Below are 24,482 nucleotides of genomic sequence, written 5' to 3'. Positions count from 1 at the left end.
GCCCATAACTTTCTGTTCCCAGCTAAAAGACTACAAATGAGATTTTAGCAGTCTGCTCAGGCCTACTCTATCTGGATAATTTAAAAAACATCTTTTGGCCCCAATGACCAGACACTTCAGTTCAAAAAATCCCAAAATACTAGCCTGAGGTATCTGGATTATTTGAAACAGGGAAATCTTGGTCTACATTACCTACTAGGGTCGACACGATCTCTGCTTTAGAAACTGACACCTATTACACATCCTAGTTTCGGTAAATGTCTGAAAATTACCTTGTTAGTCAGAAGCTTATTTCTGTCATACACATCAGTATAGTTTTTATAATTGGGAAAGAGTTCTTTCACAGCTTTAACTTCATCACGATTCTCGCTGATATGGCTCTGTAAGAGAGAAGAAAGCGCTGACTGTAAGCTGAGAGATGACACAGCCGACTCAGCAACGGTAGGAACCATCTGGGCCAGCCTGTTTAAGCATCCCGAGGGAAATAAGGAGGATGCTCCCCCATGGGCCAGGAATGAGCAGTAGCTGGCCAAATCCCCCAGGGTCAGAAGCTCCCACCTCTTTCGCCACCTCCAGCCCAAATCTCCTTGTATGCTGTTAACCAAGTCTGGCCCCAGAAAGAGGTAGAGAGTACGAATAATAGCAAATACCAAAATTATCATCATTATTGTTATTATTAATCCAATACCTCTGTCTTTGTTTGGAGCTCTGGGACACCAAAAGAGGATGTTGCAAGTGTCCTTAGCAAAAGTGTTAACTGTCCTCTCTCTCCCTCCTTCTTACACCCTCTCCCCTCCCTGACTACAGAGTAGCCTCAGGAAAACTGGTGGCAACTGTGAAGTACCCAAGCAGATGAGAAATTTCTACAATTGCATCAAGGGGTTTTATCATCAGAAGCATCTGTGCATGACACTGTTATAGGAAATGGGTGTCCACAGAAGAGGAGGAGAAAAAGAGAAGGTGAGGAGAACTACTCCTCGCTTTATATTTTGATGATGAGTTTTGGAAAAAAAAGACCACCACAAAAAACTGTAACAAATGTGGCTGGTTATAGCAATCTTCTTCCTTTCCAAGGCAAAGCGAGGGAGGAGAGTAGCAACTTTTCTGATTTGACCCCGGTCACTAGGGAAAACATTCTTTGAGATCTTGGTGTACATCAATAATGCAAACACTTACTGATCATAAATTCCTGGTGTTCCTAATACTAAGGATGGAGCGTGAGAAGAGCAAGCAGCAAAAGGTTAATGGACTTTAAAAAGGCAAATTCTGAAAACACACCATCACAGAAAAGATGAAGAATCATTGTGCTACGTTTTTTTTTTTCACCTGTCCTTTCTGGTAACCAAGTGTGATAATGTTAAAGTATGGGAATTTCAGTAGAGCATATAATTAAGACTCGTATTTAAAAAAAAAAAACTCTCCCAATTTTAACACAGCTGTAAGCTTTAAAAAATGTTTTATTTCTAAATTGCAGCAAGTTAATGACACACTAAGATGCACTCATGTTACTGGTTTTAAAATAAGACACTTGGCATTTCTTAAATGCATCTTTATAAGGTGGAATATAGATCCTTCAGTTATTCAAAAGGTAGCTAGTTTCCCCTTAAATACGATATATTCTGAAAATGTTTCAAATAAAATACAGCTGGGGGAAAAGCTTCTAAAGCAAGAGCCTGCTATAGTAACCCAGTAAACACATGGTTTTGTGAAATGGCTTAGTTTCTTATAAAAATGTCTCTTTGGGAAGAATTCCTTTCTGGGCAATTTGGGGTGGGAGAGGGTTGGGATGCACTGAGATGTAAAATCTGGCCGGGGAAGAAGTGCAGTGTCAATAGAAGGGTGTATTGGGGGATGAGCTAGAGACTACCTTCAGGGTGTGGGATCAATCAATCAATAGTATTTACAGAGCACTGTACTAAGCACTTGGGTGAGTCAGTAGACATGGTCTCTGCCCTCAAGGAGCTAACGGTCTAGTGGGCCCAGGGAAATCCTTCAAATCGAGGCAAAGTAGAGAAACAATGCAACATACCTGAATATGCAGGTTGTGGGCCTGTGCTAAGTCCCCAAGTTCACTCATCAGAGTTTCAGTGCAGGAAAGTGAAAAACGTGGTGTCACTATGGGCTTCACCCTTGGATACTGAAAACATTCCAAAGACAGTTTATATAGCGATTATGGGCACCCCTCTGATGCAGGAGAGAATCAAAAGCCAGCACAGTGTGAAAACATGGATTAGGATCTTATTGCTACAGCCTTCAGTCACCCCTGGACATTCACCACAGAAACCGAAGCCTGGAGAAGCTCCGCCCCAACTCTTCGCCCATCCTCCACGGGCTTGATTTTCACCTCCCATACTTATCTACCTGCTTCTTCCCCACAAACCTGGAGTCAATAGGAACTCTAAGCCTAAAAATCTTTAGATACAGGAGGACACTGAGAATTAGGCCATCCAAGGAAAAAAATGGTAATTTATTTCAATGACTTTTTTTTATTCTTCTCTCTCACTCCCTGTCACTTGGTGACACTCTAGAGAGGAGCCTGTGGACACAGGAAGACTATCATGCTCTCCTAATTGCCTAGTACAGTGCCCTGCAAACATTAATTGCTCAATAAATATGATTTACTGACTTCGGAGTTGCATCCATATAGAAAAATCAATTAATCAATGGTATTTATTGAACACTTACTGTGTACAGAGAACCGCACTAAGCACTTGGGAGAGGACACTAGAAAAGAGTACGTATAGATGGTACCTGCCCGCAAGGAGCTCAGAGTCTTGACAAGGAAACAGACAATAAAATAAACATTTCCATCTGTAATTTATAAGTGCTATGGGACTGGGGGAGGGGTGAATATCAAAGTGCTTAAGAGGAAGAGACCCAAATGCATATGCAATTGATTGCTTGGTACCAGAAATCACTGACCAAAATGTGATTCCTTGATGGATTTATGTCTGTCTATTCCACAACTTATCAGTGGGCTAACCAACCAGTACTGCTTTATGGTCCTGGGATACTGACTAAAGAACCTATAGGCAAGAGCCTCAAACCAAGAACCGGCTTGGGTGGTCCCAGAATTGAATTGGCCATGACTTACAGAGAAGCCATCTTACTCATTAACAGATGGAGATGACGCAGCTGTATGCTGCTGTGCAAAGGGAAATTTACTTACGTTCTTTTGTAGCATTTCGATAATAAACCTGAAGCAAAATAACAAATGGCAATTGAGAAATCCAGAAATGAATACACTTTTTAAAAACATGTTCTCCACATGCCCCAATTTTATGCATGGAGTTGAAAACTCAACCCTTGCAAAATCTTCATCACTACTAATTAAAGACAGACATGTAATAATTACTTCACTTTATCATTTGAAACCAAAGACATGGGTGCATAAAATCCACTGAAAACATAATTATATATTCTAACACAAGCATAAAAGTACCCCTTCATTTGGCTTGTTCATGCACATTTCCACAGCCCCAAATCCATTCTACTATTTTCAACTCTATTTCTAGCATGCTGCTGTATACTCTGCTTCATGCACTGTAGTGAAGCTCTTTCGCCATGCGGGGATTTAAGAGTTCTCAGCCTCCAGTTCATGGAAAGTAGAAAGCTGTTCCTCAATTTTCTAGGGAGGATACACACGTGCCTGAAGTTGTGCTATATTTACCCTATTCAGAAGAAAATATGGATTGAGGGGGAGTCTGACTATCCAAACACATTAAGAGAAACTGCTGAACATATGGTCACAGATCAGGTGTCAATTTTACATTAGTCACAGTGACAGTTAAGATACCTCCTCTGGCATTTCATAGCTGATTTACCTAAGGTTAACTAAGTGAGGCTGGAGAAAGGACTCTCTCAGCAAAAAACCCCGGGACTGGGAATCTGTCTTGTCCTGGAACTCTATCGTTTCAGCACTGGCCCTTCACTATAACAATACTATAACAATAATGCTGGGGCTTTTATGTCCTGATAATAATGATATTTGTTAAGCGCTTACTATGTGACAAGCATTGTACTAAGCACTGGGATAGATGGGAGAAAATCAGATTGGACACAGTCTCTATACCATTTAGGGCTCAACAATCTAAGTAGGAGGGAGAACAGACATTCAATCCCCATTTTGTAGATGAGCGAAATGAAGCACAGAGAGATCAAGTGACTTGCCCAAGGTCACACAATGGGCAAGTGGCAGAGTCAGGATTAGAATCCAGGTCCTCTGGCTCCCAGGCTCGTGTTCTTTCCATTACGCCACACTGCTTCTCAGTCCTAAGACAGTCAGTCGGACGCATCACCTCAAAAATCTCCTGGAGAGTCCATCCAAGAAGGTGGGGGGGGGGGAGGGGGGAAGGGGAGGTTGTACATGTGTCCAATTTGCATAAGAGGCATACGATTGGATGACCAATATGTCTGGGTGTCCTATCAAATTCACCAATCCCTATTAGAATATTAGAAGGGGCTGAATTATGACCCAACATGGTTCTGCGTCCCCTACGATTGGCATCTGCCAGTTACACGATGCAATCTGACAGCAGCCTGGTGCCCGCCACCCGCTCAGTCCGCTCCCCTATCAACTCTGGCAATGCCGCAGGCCTAAGTCCTCTGAAGTGGGGAACCGTGTTCTAGAGACCCCATTCCTCCTGGCCCAGCCACAGGGGTCTGCTCCGGAGGGAGGGACCCCAGAGAGATACGAAAGACATAATCAAAAGGAGGATGACTTCCTATTAATTAATTCCTAAATAATTGAAAATGGGAGAAGAGCATAATTTCAGTATTAGTGAGAAGCCACATGGCGCAGTGGATAGAGCATGGGCCTAAGAGTCAGAAGGTCATGGGTTCTAATCCCGGCTCCCTCACTTGTCTGCTGTGTGACCTGGGGCAAGTCACTTCACTTCTCTGTGCCTCAGGTACCTCATCTGTAAAATGGGGATTAAGACTGTGAGCCCCATGTGGGACAAGCTGATTACCTTGTATCTACCCCAGTGCTTAGAACAGTGCTTGGCACATAGTACGTGTTTAACAAATACCATCATCATCTTCATCATCATCATCTTTGGAGCAAATCATAAAGATTCTGGTTGGCTTGTCCGCCCAGGGGCCAGAAATAGCAGAGGAAGTTGTTTTCTCGTACGGTGGGGGATAAAATGACACTTTTGCCAAAACACCAAGTAACTACAGTGACGGGCATTTCAGAAATGTTGAGAAAGATCAGAACATCTAATGGATTTTCAAGTGGTTTGGTGGTTACTCTGTGATTCTTGAAATGTCCTTGGATCACTAAAAAAATGCAAGATCATCAGACGTTCAACAACCTGACAAATTTCCCGAGTCAAACTGCCAAAACTCTGCCTCGACAAGGAGGCATCCTAGTCTAACAGAAAGACTGTGGTCTTGAGTGTCAAGAGCCCTGGCTTCTAGTCCCATCTTCACCACTGGGGTCATGGATTGCTGCTTTTTTTCAGCACTTAAGGGTTTTGCCAGCCTCAGGACTGCCATCTCCAAACCTTGCTGGCCCCCCTGACCCACGCCACTTTCCCTACAAATTACCCCTCTGTTTGGGTATTAGGGTACTAGGGAGAACATAGGCTTTGGGGCAAGTGGGCTGAATGGAGCCCGACAGCACAGGCTGAGGGAGTGGTAGAAATGCTGTGGAATCCACAAGCCGTGAAAGAGGTCCTCTTCTTCCATGTGGCAGCTGAAACATAGACCCATTTCCCCCACCTCTGTGACCCCTTCAGATGCCAGTGACCGATATAAAAAAATAATAGTGCTCCCTGTACATACATTCCAGGGCCTTTTAAAATGCACTATCCATCATAAAGAAGATGCTTAAAATTTTATTAAAGAAGCAGCATGGCCTAGTGGATAGAGCACGGGCCTGGGAATCAGAAGGAACTGGGTTCTAATCTCAGTTCTGCCACTTGCCTGCTGTGTGACCTTGGGCAAGTCACTTCACTTGTCTGTGCCTCAGTTACCTCATCTGAAAAATGGGGATTAAGACTGAGTCCCATGTGGGACAGGGACTGTGTCCAACCTAATAAACTTGTATCTATCCTAGCACTTGGAACAGTACTTAACATGTAGTAAATGCTTAAATTCCATCAATATTACATTCTGTGTTAAGGAGCGCAGACTATCACCTGCACACCATCTTCTATCAGCTCTGTTACACTCAACTTTCCTAAGCACTTGGTACAGTGTTCTGCACACGATAAGTGCTCATAAATATGACTGATTTATCTTTGAGGCTGGAAAGGAGGAGGAGATTTTTTCTACCCTCCATTTTATAGGCAGGAAATCTGAAGCATGGGATAAAGTCAACTTCTCAAAACTAGGACAGCTGAGTCCAAGCTGCATGCTGGCAAGGAGGGTGCAGCAGAAGTGGGGAATGACTATGCAAGTTTTCAGTGTGCTTAGCTAGGTAAGACCTGCCTCTCTTCCTTATCCCGAAGAGCAAAATGGAGTTGGGTGGCCCTTGGCTTTGCCCTACTGTCACCTCATTCAACACTGGGCCATGGCCCCAAGGGCCTCTGGGGCGAACGTACAGGACCCAGAGTACTGCACCCTTCCTCTTCTTGGATAAATGGGTTCTGGGGATCTTGGTTCCCACTTCCAAGACACTACTCCCTTCCTAGGAGAGGAGAGCAATGGACTCCCAGAGATTTTCCCCAACATTTCACAGAGCTGGGACTAGGCCACGTTAACCCACCTACAATTGTTCACACTTTCTCATTTTTTTGCACGACACAATCACCACACATTTATTTGAAAACATTCCATCTAAGTCCCTCTTGCATAAAGGGGCCTTTTTCACTCTCTAACTTGCACTTTCAGTAGTTCTATCTGCATCTTTACAGTAGAGCCACCCACTCTCAACGGGAGAAGGGTATCACCATTTTACCTCTCTGTTTCCTTGACAGAGTCAGTAGTGGTTTCCTTGTATTCTGGAACACTTGGGTTCATATCCATGCACACTTTGCCCACAAATGCTCGCTGACCAAATTTATCTGAAAGACACCAAAGAAATAAAACAGTTGACCCCATCTTTTCCCAAACCCATGGTTTGATCACATTCATCAGGACCCTTCAGCCCAACTGGATGACTGAGCCCTGAAACGGGCCAAAGGAACAACCCTCTGATAAAAATTTAAAAAAACCCATAGACAAATAGCCATACTTTATAAGTGCTCAGTACAGTGCTCTGCACACAGTAAGTGCTCAATAAGTATGATTGAATGAATGAATGTTTGGGGGCTTTGAGTAAGACACAGTTTTTCTTGGTTTTTGGGTTTTTTTTGTAAAAACTACCATTTTCATTATAGGATTTAGTGTATGTTCTTTTCATTCTCAAACACAAAAAGCCCTATTTTACTATAAAAATTAGTTATTATACTAACAGTTCACAAATATGAATCAACACAGTTTTTCCCTGCCTTCAATTCTCCCCCTTCTCTCCTCTAACCCCTCTATTAGGATGATTGAAAACAATTCTTAGGCCTTTGGGGACAATCAGCACCCATTAAAATACTACCTAGAAGGGCACTGTACTCTACAATTTATTTATAAATGTAAATAAGCATAAAGTTATTTCCCCGAACATTTAGTCCATGGCTATTCCCACCTCCACTCTACACATGGCCTAGCCCTGCAATTGGGCTTCTATTTTAACAGTTCCTGGGCCAAATCTAGACTAATAATAATAATAGCATTTAAGTGCTTATTAGGTACCAAGCACTGTATTAAATGCTGGGGCAGATACATGATAACGGGGTTGGACAGTCCCTATACCACACAGGGCTCACAGTCTATGAGGGAGGGGGAACAAGTATTTAATCCTCATTTTACAGATGAGGAAACTGAAGCACAGAGACATTAAGTGACTTGCCTAAGGTGACACAGCAGGCAAATGGTGGAGCCGGGATTAGAAGCCAGGTGCCCTGACTCCCAGACCCATGATCTTTTCATTGATGACACCGCTTGCAATATCCTCCAACCAATTAACTAGTATTAGAGATACTCTAATTCCCCAGGGGCCCCTTACAAATCAACCTGGCTGGGATCGAAAGATATAGCAGCAAGTTCTATCTGCAGATGTCAAGTCTTCCCTTTGGATGTCACCAGAATTTCTCAAAAGTCACAACCACTAAAACTGTTTCAGCTCACTGTGGGCAGGTACTGTGTCTACCGACACAATAGAAGAGAGAAGAGCGAAGACACAAGAGAAGCAGCGTGGCTCAATGGAAAGAGCCCGGGCTTGGGAGTCAGAGGTCATGGGTTCTAATCCCGGCTCCGCTTGCCAGCTGAGTAACTTTGGGCAAGTCACTTAACTTCTCTGTGCCTCAGTTCCCTCATCTGTAAAATGGGGATTAAAACTGTGAACCCCATGTAGGACAACCTGATCACCTTGTATTCCCCCAGCGCTTACAACAGTGCTTTACACACAGTAAGCGCTTAACAAATACCACATTATTACCGACTCTGTTACACTGTACACTCCCAAGCGCTATGTACAGTTCTCTGCACGCAGCAAGCGCTCAATAAATACAACTTATTGATTACAAAAAGTACTGAGATGTCTTTAGAAAACCAAAACGCTGATTTAAATCACTGGTCAAAATGTAACAATTGGAAATTCGGGTAATATCCAGGATACTCTCCCTGTTGGCTTCTCAGCATGGCACCACCCTTTGTGGCATTATATTCTTGGAAATGATTCATTTATCTTCTTACCTGTAATTTCAGCCAGGAGCAAGGATGAGTCGGTGTGAATCGTCCCGAAGTAACAAGCTGTCGTCGTACCATTCTTTAGGGTTCTCCTCTAAAAATAAGTAGTGAAACGAGGCTTACTCCCACCAAATGTAGCTATGTGACTCAAATGACAGGGAAACACAATTCACTTTTTTTTTTTTAAATAAGACAAAAACATTTCTTTTACCTTCATGCGGGATGGATTTTGATAGGGGGAAAAAAATAGGTCCCTTCAGCAGAGTCAACTAAGTGAGGATTGTGGAAAGAGAAATGCAAATTACTGATGCCTCCATGTGATTTCTCAATCTCACCTAGCTGAGGATTTCTGTTCATGAAAAATCATCCTAATAGTTTCTGTTTCCTACATGGGCAAGAATTCTGATAAAATAGAAAGAATTATACTCAGAGGCATGTGAATAAAGTTGAAACCTTAAACAATCCATTAGTGGAATTTATTGAGCGCCTACCTTGGGCAGAGCACCATATTAAAATCTTGGGGGAGTGCAATAGAGAATAAACTCCTGAAACTTTGCTCTGCCTCTTCTCCAAGGCTGAGACCGGGCAGAGTGGATGAACCCTGGACGTTCCAGGGCATTTGCCTAATTCAGCTGCTGCCACAACTGAACCAATGCAATTCAAAGTTTCAATGGTGCAGTCAAAATATGGGACCACTGCAGAAGAACCCTGAGAATTTCTAGACCAGAGAACAGAGGAAGTGAGCGGCAAAGTGGTTGCCTGCCCTAGCCTGGAAAAAGAGGTGCTTCGTAAATGGGCTAGTATCGGGGCCAGGGAGTTTGGGTGCTTGGCATGATACTTACCTCTGCACCATCACTTTCCAGCTGAGTGGCAGAGGATAGGGCACCAGGAAGAGGAAGGGGGACACAAGAATGGCAATTTGAACATTCACCTACTTGACTCCTTTTCTCCCAAGCTACCAACCTCAGGTATGCCTCCTACCACCCACCACCTGGCAACTGTGACCTGGCTCTGAGGCCCGTGACCGCACGGCAATAGGGGTGGGTAACTGTAGAGAAAAGATGAGAGGGTGACTGTGGGAGGGAACACACCTCCCACCGCTTTCAGTCGATACACAGCTTAGCTAGCACCATGTAGACTGTGCTACTAGAGCTTAGACCCCGGTCGGGGCCACATAAAGGGCACGGCAAGCTTGGTCAATGTTAAGTCATGGATGTCGTCAAGGTACCCCATCTTCCAGTGCCATATTGGGGTTGCAGTCAAATGGGAGGGGGGAGGCAGGAGAGGAGGCATAGGTGAGGGGCTGGGCAGTGTGGGTTTCCAAAAGCCCTTGGGGGCCTGCAATCAGTTCCAGATCACCTCCCCCCCAGGATCCTGATGGGCTTGGAGAACTAGCCAGAATTCCTGGCCCACCCCTAGAGCCCTCTGGAAGCCTGGGAAGGTGGGGAGGAGGAGGAACTCTGAACCCAGAGTCACTCTGTGGGGTTCCCCAAATTGGGAGCCACCCTGACCTGACACGGATTGCCCTGGGATGCCTGCAGTCTGGAATGATTCCCCTAAGACCGCTTTAAGTCTCAGGTCATTTCAGGGTTCCTTATTGCTGGCAAATGTGACATGGTATTTGCAGGCCCTGAAGTGTTTGCACGTTGTTCAGCAACTGCTGAAAATACCCCAGCCTCTCTCCTTCTCCATCCTGAGCCTCCATTCCTCTGTCCTTCCTCTTAGGCAATCCTCTCAGGAAGAGACAGCTCCAGCATCGTTCTTAAAATGGATGACAGTAACCAAATGTGACTATCATCTTTCCTAAGGTTTCCTTTGGTCTTGCACCACAGGGCTCCTAAAAAGCCAAGAGGAGGGAGTAGATGGGATACCTGGCATGTGATTACGAGCTATGATTACGGGCGACCTATATACACCCAAACATAGCTGTCCTTCAGGTTCAAAAGAGATACTAGTGATGGTAAGATCTTATATCCGTGTGTGCCGGTGTAGCGGATAAGACTGACTGTTGACTAATAATCCCTCCTGCGTCATGTGCTCGTTGCTACTCTGTTGCATTTGTCAGGATCTTCCCGAAGCTTTCTGCTCCAAGGCAGTTACCCCATTTCTGATTACTGCATGCTAGGCTGACCTATCTCCTTTCTGTAGGTTTGCTGTGTTCACCGTGGTTCCCATTCAGGACCACAAATAGCTTATGCGGGTGGTACTTACTACAACCCTGGTGTACACCTCTTCAGCAAATTCAATTTTTCTGAACTTCAATTCAGTTGGAAATGTGTACTTGTTTAACCATTCCAGGAGGGGCAGATCTACGTTACATCCAGCAAAAGCATATTGAGGTGCATGAATGTGGGTATCCACCAGTCCTGGCATGAAGAATTCACTGGAAAATAAAATGAGAGAAAAGCAAGTAATTTGGTCATTTCCCTTTATCTTTGCTACTGTACTTGTTCATACCTTTAAGGCACAAGTTTTTTAAACAGTGCTTTATTGACTTCTGGCAGCACACTTGCTTGATTCAATTGAAGAGCAATGGATTTTCCTCAGAAGATGGATAGATAATTACAAATGGTTTATTCACTTGTCCAATTCAGGCCTCACATACAATCAAAGAATACCAAATTATGGAAAAAAAAGGCACTGAATGAATTCATCGTCCACAACTATTCACAATGGACTTCAAGTTGGAAAAAAAACCCAACAAAAAAACACCCTGGGTTCCTTTCATTTAAGACACTTGGCCTTTTGAGTAACCAGGTATAAATTAAGAGAAAGCAGAAAACCTTTGAGAATGCTGCTTTCTTAGAGAATTCCATTCTGCATTTCTGCTGAGGTTAAGTGGCTTGGGTGAACTCAAACTGGAATGGCCAGTGAGTCTTTCTGTGGGAGCAGGGGGCAAGAATATCCTTCACCACTCCTCCTACACACACATGTTCTTCTTTTCAGAACTGAGCAATGAGGGACCGCCCCTCCCCCATCTCACACCAATTATGGAGTGAGAGGCGGAAGAGGAGCCAGCCAAAGATCCTGAGGAGGAGTGAGGTAAAATGAGAACTGGGAGAGAACTATGTTGATAAAACCAAGGAGAAGGGGGCGGTCCACAGTGACAAAGGCATCTTAGAGGACAAGGAAGATTAGGATGGAGTAGAGGCCATTAGATTTGGCAAGGCGGAGATCACTGGTGACCTTGGAGAGGGCACTCTCCATGGAGTCAGTGGGTGTATACAACTCTTTCGAGGGGATTGAACAGAAATAGGAACAGGGAGATGGGGCAATAGCTGGAAGGTGCAGTAGGATCCAAAGTAAGTTTTTTCTAGTGCATGGGAGCCTTAGGCATGTTTGAAGCCAGAAGGGAAGGAGCCATCAGAGAGTAAACAGTTGAAGACGGCAGTCAGGAAGGGAAGGACAGTAGACACAAGTGTTTCTAGAAGGTGAGAGGGATGAGGCACAAATAGTGGGGGTCGATTTTGAAAGCAGGCAGGCAGACCTCCTCGTGAGAGACAGCAGGGAAGGATGAGAGAGTGGATGGGGGTGAGGGGTAGAAGGAAGTTGAGGAAGTGAGGAGCAGGCTATGCGGAGCTCATCTGCATGGACATGCCACTAATTCAGCTTAATAGGTCTAAAAGTGACCTTATCCCAAATTCACCCCCCAATTATTTTTTCCTTCAACTGAGGTTGTATCCTCCAACTACCACCTCAGCACTTGTGCACCAAACCAAACAATGCACTAATAATAATAATAGTGGTATTTGTCTCTGTCCCACATGAGGCTCACAATCCAAGCAGGAAGAAGTCAGACAAGCTCTAGACTGTAAGATCCTTGTGGGTAGGGAACATGTCTACCAACTGTGCTATAGTATACTCTCTCACGCGCTTAGTACAGTACTCTACACACAGTTCTCAATAAATATGATTGAGGTATTTAATCCCTATTTTACATGTGAGGAAACTGAAGCACAGAGAAGTCAAGTGACTGCCCAAGGTCACACAGCAGGAAAGTGATGGACCTGGGATGAGAACGTAAGTCTCATGACTTCTAGTCCTGTGTTCTTTTCACTAGGTCATGCTGCTTCTCTACATTATGCATTTCTGTACATATTGACTTACATGTTCAATCTGACACCAAATCCTGTTGGTTCTACCTTCACAACATTGCTAAAATTGTCCTTTTCCTCTCCATTTAAACTACCACGCTGATCTGAGCACTTACCCTATCCTACCTTGACTACTACATCTGCTTCCTCAATGACCTTCCTGCCTCCTGTCTCTCCCCACTCCAGCCCACACTTTGCTCTGCTGCATGGATTTTTCTTAAAAAAAAAAAAAAAAGTTCAGCCCATGTCTCCCTACTCCTCAAGAACCTCCAGTGGTAACTCTCCTTATCATCAGCTACAAAGCACTCAATCACCTCACCCCCTCCTACCTTGCCTCACTATGACAGCCCAGCCCGCCATACTTGGCTCTTCTAGCACCAGCTTACTCACTGTACTCTGATTTTGTCTATCTCGCTGCCAACCTGTTTCTCACGTCCTCCCTCTGGCCCAGGATTCTTTCCCTCTCCCTATATACCAGACCACCACTCTCCCACATTCAAAACCTTATTAAAGTCACATCTCCTCCAAGAGTTCTTCCCCAATTAAGCCCTCTTTTCCGTAGCTCCCTCTCCTTTCTGTGTTGTGTATGCACTTGGATCTATGACCTTTGGGCATTTGATTTTCACCCCACCCTCAGCCTCAGAAAAGTTATGTACATATCTATAAATTAGATATTAAAATTGTTTATAATATCTGTCTCCCCCCCTAGACTGTAAGCTCATTGTAGGCAGGGAACATGTCTCCCACCTCCCAACATGTCTCCCTGCACATAGTAAGCACTCAAATACCACTGATGATGATGATGAAGGGTAGTTCTGTTAGGTAACAGCTAGGAGGTTGTAAAGTAACCCTCCTAATGAAAAAAAATGAATGGTAAAAATTATTTACTTGCTTGCACAACTGATAGACTCTGCTTCTTCTAGGTGGGGAAGAAGATGGTCTAATGAGAAAATTCATACAATATGCCTCTCTTCGTATTTTCTTTTTGTTTTTCATGGAAACCTGTGTATGTGGAGGAAATCAGAGACTGGGTCTACACTAGCACATTATCTAAAAAATTCAGATCCCTCAAATTCATTTTGGTCTCAGTGACTCAAATATTTCAAGTAATCTACTAAAAGTCATAGCTGAGCCACAAATCATGCCATACACCCCAATAGCCACAGTATGACCCTTGCCTGGGTAGAGTAAGAAACGTTACCATGTAGAGAAAGTCATCTTTTTCATTGTGGGCAGGGAATATGTCTATCAATTCTGCTATAGTGTACTCTCCCAAGCACTTAGTACAGTCCTCTGCACACAGTAAGCACTCAATAAATGAGCTTGTTGTGGGCAGGGATTGTCACTCTTTATTGTTGTGTTGCACTTTCCCAAGCGCTTAGTACAGTGCTCTGCACACATTAAGCACTAAATAGAATTGAATGAGTGAATGAACGACTGATTGATTAATCTTTTTTAAAATGGCAAGTTCACCTAAATGACAACCAGAAAGTCCTTAGAGTCAAACAGGAAAGGAGTCTCAAAAGCATTCTGCAAGGGGCACAAAAGCTAACAGCAAAAGTCTCTTCAAACAGATGAAAAAAGGAAGCCAGCTAGGGAAACAGTGGGGGCACTTGTTAACTGCAGTGAAAAAGGTGTACTTAGGGACGAAAAGGAGATAGCCGAGAGGGTCAAGGAATTCTTTAGTTCTGTCTTTATTGAAGACCTTAGGGAGCTTATAAACCCAAATCATTTTTCATAGACAAATCAGTGGTACTGGATGAAATTGTTAAGACAAGATATTTCAAATTGATATAGTATACGCAACCAAGTCTTAGGACTTGGGCGATATGCTGGCACCTGGAACACTGCAGTAAATTCTGGTCACAGCCTTGTATGAAGGACATAAAGCTGGAGAAGGTACAGAAAAGGGAAACCAAAATCAACACGAGGGTGGAGCAGCTTCCGTCTGAGGATATGAATGGGGAAGTTTAGAATTTTCCATCTGGAAAGACAAAGGCCGAGAGGAGGCACAGGTCAAGTTTACAAAAATCAAGAAATATGTGTGGGACAGAGACTGTATAATCTGATCATCTTCTATCTATTCCAGCACTTGGAACAGGGTTTGATACACAGCACGTGCTTAATAAATACCACTTGTATTAGTGGTAAAAGGCTTGAAGGTGGCAGATTCAAAACAAAAGGGAAAATCTTTTTCAGTCAATAAATATACAGCGTTCACTATCCCAAGAAGTTGTGTCGGCAGAAAACACAACAATAATAATAATAATACTATTTGTTAAGCACTTACTATGTGTCAAGCACTGTTCTAAGGGCTGGGAGGGAAACAAGTTAATCAGGTCAAACAGTCCCTGTTCCACATGGGGCTCACAGTCTAAATAAGAGGAAGGACAGATCTTGAATACACGTTTTACAGATGAGGAAACTGAGGCCCAGAGAAGTCAAGTGATTTCCCCAAGGTCACAAAGCAAAAAAGTGGTGAAGGCAGGATGAAAACCCAGGTCCTCTGACGCCCAGGCCCGTGCTCTTTCCACTAGGCTAACTCTGCTCTCCATCAATAGGTTCAAGAGGATAAATTCATGAATGAGAGGTATTAAAATGATGGGAAAAAAATGGGGATGTTTGATAGCACATCCCTAAGCCTATGACTGGATATCAAGGACGGCAATCATACTTGGCTGCCATTGTCCCAAGATAGAATACTGGGCTGGCACTCCTTATGTTCTCAGCTTAACAATGTGGGGAGCAAAAGGGAGGAGAGGGCTTGGCATTTTGTCAGTGTGGGAAATTGGTGGACCCAGTAGAATTGTTGAGAGGTTAATGATTTTTGGAAATGATTTGAAAGGCTGAGGTATTTGGACTAAACATCTAAAAATACTGTTTTTTTCAAGTTATATTTATATAGGCTGAAATTTGTACAAGACTTAGGGATATTTCACACGTGGCTCAGTGGAAAGAGCCCGGGCTTGGGAGTCAGAGGTCATGAGTTCGAATCCCCCCTCTGCCACTTGCCAGCTGTGTGACTGTGGGCAAGTCACTTCACTTCTCTGTGCCTCAGTTCCCTCATCTGTAAAATGGGGATTAAAAGTGTGAGCCCCACGTGGGACAACCTGATCACCTTGTACCCCCAGCGCTTCGAACAGTGCTCTGCACATAGTAAGCGCTTAACAAATACCACCATTTATTCTATTGCCAGATCATCTACTCCACACTTACACAATGGGTCTGACTGAAGAGGGTCAAGGGTGCCCACTGTGCTGTCGAAATTCTACTGATTTTGTATTTGCATAAGTTTTTTTCTTCAGGGTGCTTAAAATTCCATAAAATCTGCACTTTGTTGTTACCTCCCCACTTTCCTTAATGCACTGTTTCAAGGTTCCTTCTACTTCCACCTGTCGGTATAATATACATTAAAAGCTACCCTCAAATTGGTGCCAAAAAAAAAAAAAAAACCCTATCCGTCTGCCAGAATGTTCCAGGAATCTCAATTTTCAGATCCTAAGCTTTCACTTTTCATTGCTTCTTTCACTACCTCCTCACCACAACCGTTTTACTGCTCTCCTGTAGACTAAGGAAGCACAAGTATAAGCCTCCCATTTGAGCGTTTTCCTGCAAACACAAAAATTCATGAAAATTCGACCAAAGTGTAATATTCAAAGTTCCTTTTAGCTGCCAAGTTGCCTTCTGTAGATTAAGCTGATATGAGTGTATGCCGGTTTTTATGGCTTTTGAAAAGATACTGTAAAGGAGGTGAGGGTGATCCTTGCCCCTTTTATCAACCACTACCCTGCTCTGTTGTCAGTTTTTTTGCAACTAGATGTCCCTCCTAACCTTGAATAAAATAACATTTATTTTCTGAGCACTGAAGTAGCGCTTGAGAGGAAAAAAACGATTAATGTTTCCTATGGTTTGGAAGGGAAAGTACAGTAGTGAGAAATTCATAAAACTTTAAAGGGGAAATGTAATACTAACTGTAAACTTATTTCTTTTATTAAAGAATTTCCAGGAGAAGAAACAAATGCATAATTTATACAGACTTTAAGAACATTGTGCTTTAAAGCAACTGATTACCTGAGTTTTTTCCTGATCTCAATAAAATAAAAATAATTGGTTTTGCAGAAAGGACAAATTCTGATGTAGCTGAATTTGTCAGAGAACACTTACCCAGATGTCAAGTTGTTTGGAATCCTGGACTGAGGAGAGAGAAACTGTTTCTATAGGCTGGTGGTCTTAGGGAGGCAGTGTGGTGTAGTGGAAAATACTTGGGACTGGAAGTCAGAAGACCTGAGTTTTTAGGCCTAGTCCTGCCACTGGCCTGCTGTGACCTTGGGCAAGTCACTTAACCTCTCTGGACCTGTTTCCTCATCTGTAAAATGGGGATAAAATACCAGTTCCCAATCTCAGACTGTGAGCCCTTGTGTAAATTAAGTACTGTATCTGATCATATTATGTTGTTCCTAGCCCAGCGGTTACCACAGTGCTTGGCACACAGAAAGAGCTTAATAAATACCACACCATAACTATTTAGGGGGTTACCTAGGTGTTTTTGTGCCTACTGCCGGTCATGGACTTGTCTGCTGTGTGACCTTGGGCAAGTCATTTCACTTCTCTGTACCTCAGTTACCCCATCTGTAAAATGGGGATTAAGAGTGTGCTTACCATGCGGGACAGGGACTGTGTCCAACCTGATTACCTTGTATCTACCCCAGTGCTTAAAACACTGCTTGGCACATAGTAAACGCTTAATAAATACCATAATTATTATTATTCTTTCTCTTCCCTTCATCCCTCTTCTTCACACTTTCCTTCCTACCCACCCCTCGCCACCAACCCTGACTCTGCAGCCCTAGTCAATGGGCCCAACATTGAATATAAAATCCCTTTTACTTGCAAAGTTGTTTATGATTCATCTAACCAGATTCTCCCAGTGCCTAAACCAGTTCCTGCTTGGCAGACACTCTGATAACTGCATTAACTCTTTCACATCTCTAGAGGGGCCATTTCTTAGGAAATTACTGTACTTCCTCTCTATACTTCATACTTCAACTTTCAACAAGACTTCAGAGAAGAAGCTTTCCTGCTGGCCACAGCTTCTGCCTGCTAGAAGTTAAGGAGTCAGAAAGGGCAAGATGGAACCAGAAAGTGAATACCTTTTTCATTTCTGTTGTCTGCCATGCCTCCACCACTCTAACCATCGTAGGACTGACTCCTACTGCCTGAGGAAACTCTGCAATTGGCTTCAAAACCTTTCTAGTAAATAAAGGTATAGCTCCATGTCCCAACCTTTCTCCCCCTCCAAGGTAGCCAAGATAGTCCTCTGCTTTCCACTCCTTAATGTACCCCCTACCCTCAAGGATGTCCTCTCCCCTGACAGCAGCAGTTGGCCCCACCGCCACTGTGCCATGCCACCCACCCCCTGCAAAAACTTTGGATTGCAAGAAGCACGATGGAAACTTTGAGTTCCTCCCTTCTCCAAGGCTTCTTCCTCCATCAACACTACCAGCTTTCAGAATCTCAAACTCACCACTCCCGCCACCCCCCCGCCAGCCCCAAGCAACTCCATCCCCCAGCAACTCCAAACCCTGGATCCAGATCTCATCACCTCAGGTCTTCTGCCAATCCCCCTAGCCCTGCCCCACAACCTTCTGCCACTACAAAGTCAGGGGCCTGGACTGGGTTAGGGGAGAGAAGGAAGGTGGAGGCAAAGACTTCTCTCCCAAGCCCCCTCTTTTGGGATGAGTTCAGAAATCCTGCAGGAATGGGATGGCTGGGTTAGGATTTTGTAGTCAGATTCAAAAAAGAAGATATTTACATTGGAATTTGAACATTTGATATTTGAATTCACAAACAAGTGATTTTGCCCCCGTGGCGTGAAACCCTTCCACATGCCCACCTGCCTCCATGTTTTTCTCAACTACATCTGGAAGGAGGAAAGAGCAGGAAAATCCAAGCCCTAAGGTGTCCAAGTCATGCCCCACAGGATCTTAAACTTAACAGTTGGGAGTGAGAGGTTCCTGGAAGGAGGGAGCAAAAGTGGAAAGCCTACCCTCAAGTGAACAGGTCTCCTTTCCAGAAAAGGCTTTTTTTTTTTCCTGGTCCAGACTTTGTTGTTGATGAGTTTCACTGCTAGAGAAACAAGTACTTACTGGATGCTGAGTTCTCTTATTTCTGATGATTTGAAGCCCCATTCTTTGGCCAATTTTTCTTGTTGAGAAGCTTGTTCGAAAAACACAATCTTGTAAAAAGAAAAGAAAAAGGAAATCACACAGAGAAGTTACAGGCTTGATAATTGGCTATCTATTAACAGAAATTAATATAAGTTACAGATATGTATATAAGCGCTGGTGGGGCTGAGGGTGGGGTGAATAAAGGGTGCAAATCTAAGTGCAAGGGCAATGCAGAAGGGAGTGGGAGAAGAGGAAATGAGGGCTTAATTGGGGACCTCCTCTTGGAGATGTGTTTTTAATAAGGCTTTGGATATGAAGGGGGAGTTCTAGGCCAGAGGCAGGAAACAACAATGAATTCTCCTCCTACCCAGAAATGTCCAAAGAGCAAAAGTTCCTGGGATTTTTGTGACTCTTTTCTCCCCCTCCAGAAGACAGGAAAGGGCTCAATGCCATATTATATGTAATTGGTCATTATCAATAATTATGTTGAGATATGACAGATAATAGAGACAAAAGGAGGAGCCCTACAATTATTAAGAGAAATGAAGTTAATTTCATTTGGTATTTAATGAAGATAAAAGCTTCTTCGGCTGCAGGAAGGTACTTCTAGGAACTTAAGTGTGTCACCAATGAGAAACCTGGCAAGCCTAGCACTACATTTCTCAAGCTCTGGTTATGTGTAATTACTGTATTCTTCCAAGCGCTTATTAGAGTGCTCTGCACACAGTAAACACTCAGATACCATTGATTGCTCAAGGACTCCAGGGATAAGAGGAATGATCATGTGACTTGGAGTGGTTTACTGACTAGAATGGAGCAGATAAACAAAATAAGTGGAAGAGGTCATCACATGACTGCCTCCTCCCTCCAAGATGATTCTCCAAAAAGCCACAGTTGGTATTTTAGTGTTGCAAAATAAAAACCCAAACCCACCCATTCCTTGACCTTCCCAATAGCTCTGTTTCTCCTAAACAGAAATAGGATATGATTTTCAAGACCAGAAATCTGATTGCCCGAGGTGGGGTCAAAATGGGACAGAGAAAGAGAGAAGGGGAGAGAAACAGGAAGAAGAAAGGATAAGAGAGTGAAGAAAAACTGAAGGCAATGGGAAGGACAGCACTTACATTCACTTAATCATATTTATTGAGTGCTTACTGTGTGCAGAGAACTGTACTAAGCGCTTGGAAAGTACAGTTCAGCAACAGAGACGATCTCTACCCCCACCGACATTACAGTCTAGAAGGGAATAATTGTGTCATTTGTTAAGTGCTTACTGTGTGCCAGGCACTGTACTAAATTCTGGGGTGGATACACACAAATTGGGCTGGATGCAGTCCCCATACCACATGGGGCTCACATTCTCTAACCCCATTTTACAGGTGAGGTAACTGAGGCCCAGAGCTGGAATTAGAACCCACAACCTTCTGACTCTAAAGCCCATGCTCTATCCCTTACACTCTTACATACGTAACCATAATTTATTTTAATGCCTGTCTCCCCCTCTAGACTGTAAACTCCTTGAGGGCAGGGAACATGTACACCAACTCTATTGTATTGTACTCTCCCAAGCACATACTACAGTGCTCTGCACCCAGTAAATGCCTAGTAAATACCAGTGGATTACTGGTTGATTCATTGGAAGGGAGAAGACAGGAAGGGGAAAAGGGAGAGGAGGGAGGGATGAGAGGAAGGGTGGGGGGACAGAGAGGGCTGATGCACAGACAACAGAAAACATGAGAACAAAATGGTGCTACAGCTTCATTCAGGAATGGAGACTGATATTTCTCAAATGACATGGCAGTTCGAGGGGTTTCACAGAGTTTTTATTTGGATTCTTCTGAAAAACTGAACTTGTTTTTCATGGGTGTTTTTTTTCCTAAGCAGAAAGTCTTACCAAATTTGGAAAAGCAATGAATTTGCATACCTGCCATGTCCAAAAAAGAACCTGGCCCTTCTCTCTGGTCGACGGAAAAACCAAAACAAGAACATCTCCCCAGCCCAGAAAGCAGTGGCCATTTTCTCTCACAGGTGCGTTTTATCTTGTTTGGCCAATTAAAGTATCCGGGTGTTTGTCAAACACCTACAAGTGCTCAGCAGCTTGGAACTAATGATACTTACGATGAGCAATAATGAAAATGTCAGAGATTCTGGAGCCAAAAATGGATGAGTAATGACAGTCAGCTAACGAACAAAAATTCTGTGAGATATAGATTTAAAACAGCAGATGGCAAATTTGGGGAACAGGCTTGTTGCTATGGAATAGGCAGACCACTCCTCAAATCATTCTGAAATAGCTCCGCTCCAGAACAAAATAAGGGAGACATACCTCGAAGTATTACCCTAACTAAATCCTAGCATGACATTACATACATTAGCCCTAGACAGACAAAATCTGATAAGAGCATAAATATCAGGGAGTACTTCCAAAGCTTGCTAACAAAAATGAAAAATAACTGGATCACTTAAAATCAAATTATTTGGATAAAATGACCTTCCAGGTTACTAAAGGGCTACTGAAGATATTGAGAAGCAGCATGGCCTAGTGGAAAGAGCACAGGACTGAGAGGCAGGAGACCTGGGTTCTAATTCTGACTCTGCCCCTCGCCTGCCATGGGACTTTGGTCCTTAACTTTCCTGGTTCTCAGTTTCCTCATCAGTAAACTGGGGATGAAATACCTATCCTCCCTCCCTCTTATAGAGTGTGAGCCCCATACAGGACAGAGGACTGTGTCTGATCTGCTTCTACTGAATCTACCCATGATTAGTGTGTAGTGAGTGCTTAACAACTACCACAATTATATATTATTACATGAGTAGTGCTAAACAGTATCTCAATATCAATGACTAAAACTCACCTATAGGAAATTGGTCTCTCAATTCCAGATCTTTAAGACCTTTATATCACCTTGTTCAATACAAATGCTTGTGCTGGAACCTCCCAACACATTAAAACCAAGAATCCATAAAGGAAAGCCCTCAACAGCTAGTCTACAAAAGAAGTGATCAAAAGGTTAATATGATAATAGGCTAACTGGAATACATTTGGAAAATAGATCATTTTGAAACACTGCAGCAAACCCAGTGGCCAATAACTTTATTTCAAAAGGTTACATCCTGGGGGAGCGGGAGGACTTTGAGGAATGTAATCAACATAATTCTACATGTAGAGAGTCTCATACTTTTAATCTCTCAGAAGCGAAATTATACCCAATCTGTCACCTCTGCACTTGGATCGGTACCCCTTAAGGACTTGTTATTCACCCTACTTCCAGCCCCACAGCACTTAAATGCATATCCTTATATTCTCCCATTCCCCTATCTGCAAATGATTTTAATATCTGTCACCCCTCTGGTTGATAAGCTCCTTGTGGAAAGAGAACGAGTGCACTAACTCTACTGTATAGTTCTCTCTCATTTGCCTAGCACAGTGTTGAGCACACAGTAAGTGTTCAGTAAATACCTCTGACTGATTGACTGATTGCCATAACCTATGTTCTCTCTATACCATTTGGCTAGGACTCTATTAGGGGATTAGGGAAACTTATTCTGACAATGCCAAGCTCTTTGGGCATGGTAGGCCTGGTAATCAGGAATAAATTGCTTGTTCACACGTGCATGATGTCAGAACAGCATGCTTTTCCCCTAACAAGAGATTGTGCAAGATTGCAACCCTAGGGCTCACAGTCTTAATACCCATTTTACAGATGAGGTAACTGAGGCACAGAGAAGTGAAGTGACTCGCCCAAGGTCACACAGCAAACAAGTGGTCGAGCTAGAAATAGAGGAACCCAGGTCCTTCTGGCTCCCAGGCCCTTGCTCTATCCACTATGCCACGCTGCTTTGCACCTGTCCTTCAAAATACCATGTGATTCCTCGACTGGTTTTGGCCGATCGGAGGATATGTCCTAAAATATTTTGTTTTCATGTCTATGTTTCTGGACAGCCATTTCTGGAAGTACACATAAATTTCTTTTATAGGCACTTCTGTCTACTACACCACTGTTTGAATGCTCTAACTAGGATTAGATTTACGTGTTTAACGTGATAGGCAAGTGTGTGTATTTGTATAGTCTGGCAAAGCATATACATTACAAAGCTGTTCTTTGTCTTCAAAGATGATGCTAGTGATGATGAGATTTTATGTGGACAGAATTATGTGCAATCAATTTGATAGATCATCCTTTGCTGAACTGTTGCATTTGCCATTTGCAGAGTCTGGAGTACTTTTCAACTCTTCTTCTGACTACCTCTATCTCCTCAGAGCCTCTGCTCTATAATAGATTGCCACATGCCAGGCTAGTGTGTCTGCCACTGTGGTCTCTCAGCAGCCCATAGCTCTGCCAAATGGGGAGTATATGCTTCAAACTATCTTTTCAAATATTTCTTCTGCTCTCCTTGTTTACATTCCCCCAATTCAACTCACCACACAACAGCCGCTTGGCTATCCTGCTGTCATCTAACCTCTTTACATCTTCTGCCTTGCTCAGATGCATACTGTCTGCCTGGACCTTGTTAGGTGTGACTGTGTCATACCACTTGTGGTTGTGCATAGCTCACAGGTCACACCACTAAAACTGCTCAAAAAACCAGGTGTGATTCTGTGTCGAGGTCAGGTGTCGGAGCCAGAGGGAAGGGTGGACAATACCATTCTTGGTAGCCCTTCAGTGTAGACTGAAGCTTGATGTGCAAAAGTCCCCCACTCTGTCTGTGAGAGTTAATGTCTGTAAGCTTCTTGTGGGTAGGGAACGTGTTTACCAACTCTGTTGTGTTCTACTCACTCAAGCGCTGAGTACAGTGTGCACACAGTAAGCACTCAAATACCACTGATTTATTGATTTTCCTCTATTCATGCCTGATTTAAATTGGACAACCACTGAGCTTGTCACCTGTGTGGACATCTACTCAGCAGGTCAAGCAATCAGTACTGAGAGGGGGATCGTTACAATTGCTTCTTCAGGAAACTAACACTTTGCCCCCCAAAACTTTCACACAAAGAAATCCTGACAGTCAATCATCCTTGGATTTAAGTGAAGGCTGGGACTTTAAAACCTGCCTGCTGATTCCGTTTTGGCAGGCTTGAAGGTTGGAAAAGGAAATTTATCTTGGCATGAGCCAGATTACTTACACATTCTTAAATTCCATTTGATTTTCTTGCCCAAATTTTCTCACCAACTTCCTTCTTCCCACTCAAGGAGATAGTCCAAACAAAAAAAAAAAAAAAGATCTTCCTTGCCAAACACTCCCTTCCACAGAGCCCACCACTGGTGATATATATACACACACATATACATCACAACTGATGGTGATGGAGAAGCAGCATGGCCCAGTGGAAAGAGCATGTGCCCAGGAGTTAGAGGATCTGGGTTCTAATCCCAGCTCTGACAGTTGCTTGCTGTGTGACCTTCGGCACGTCACGTAACTTTTGTGTCTCAGTTACGTCATCTGTGAAATGGGGATTCAAAACGTGTTCTCCCTCCTACTTAGACTGTGGGCC

The 24,482-nt window shown here is 43.4% G+C and overlaps 1 protein-coding gene across 1 annotated transcript in view; it reads right to left on the bottom strand.

Annotated features, from left to right (window-relative positions):
* Nucleotides 1-24,482, bottom strand: part of GDA (guanine deaminase) — a 70,221-nt gene that overhangs the window by 28,846 nt on the left and 16,893 nt on the right. Inside the window, exons 2-8 of the mRNA XM_029054954.2 lie at nt 18,968-19,056; nt 10,939-11,110; nt 8,734-8,821; nt 6,905-7,010; nt 3,170-3,197; nt 2,030-2,137; nt 273-380 (exon numbers count right to left, since the gene is read on the bottom strand). Coding sequence (XP_028910787.1) covers nt 273-380; nt 2,030-2,137; nt 3,170-3,197; nt 6,905-7,010; nt 8,734-8,821; nt 10,939-11,110; nt 18,968-19,056 — 699 coding nt within the window. The remainder of the gene's footprint in view (nt 1-272; nt 381-2,029; nt 2,138-3,169; nt 3,198-6,904; nt 7,011-8,733; nt 8,822-10,938; nt 11,111-18,967; nt 19,057-24,482) is intronic.

The sequence above is a fragment of the Ornithorhynchus anatinus genome, chromosome X5 (assembly GCF_004115215.2).
Source record: "Ornithorhynchus anatinus isolate Pmale09 chromosome X5, mOrnAna1.pri.v4, whole genome shotgun sequence".
Taxonomy (NCBI): domain Eukaryota; kingdom Metazoa; phylum Chordata; class Mammalia; order Monotremata; family Ornithorhynchidae; genus Ornithorhynchus; species Ornithorhynchus anatinus.
This window is presented reverse-complemented; position numbering and strand designations above follow the sequence as displayed.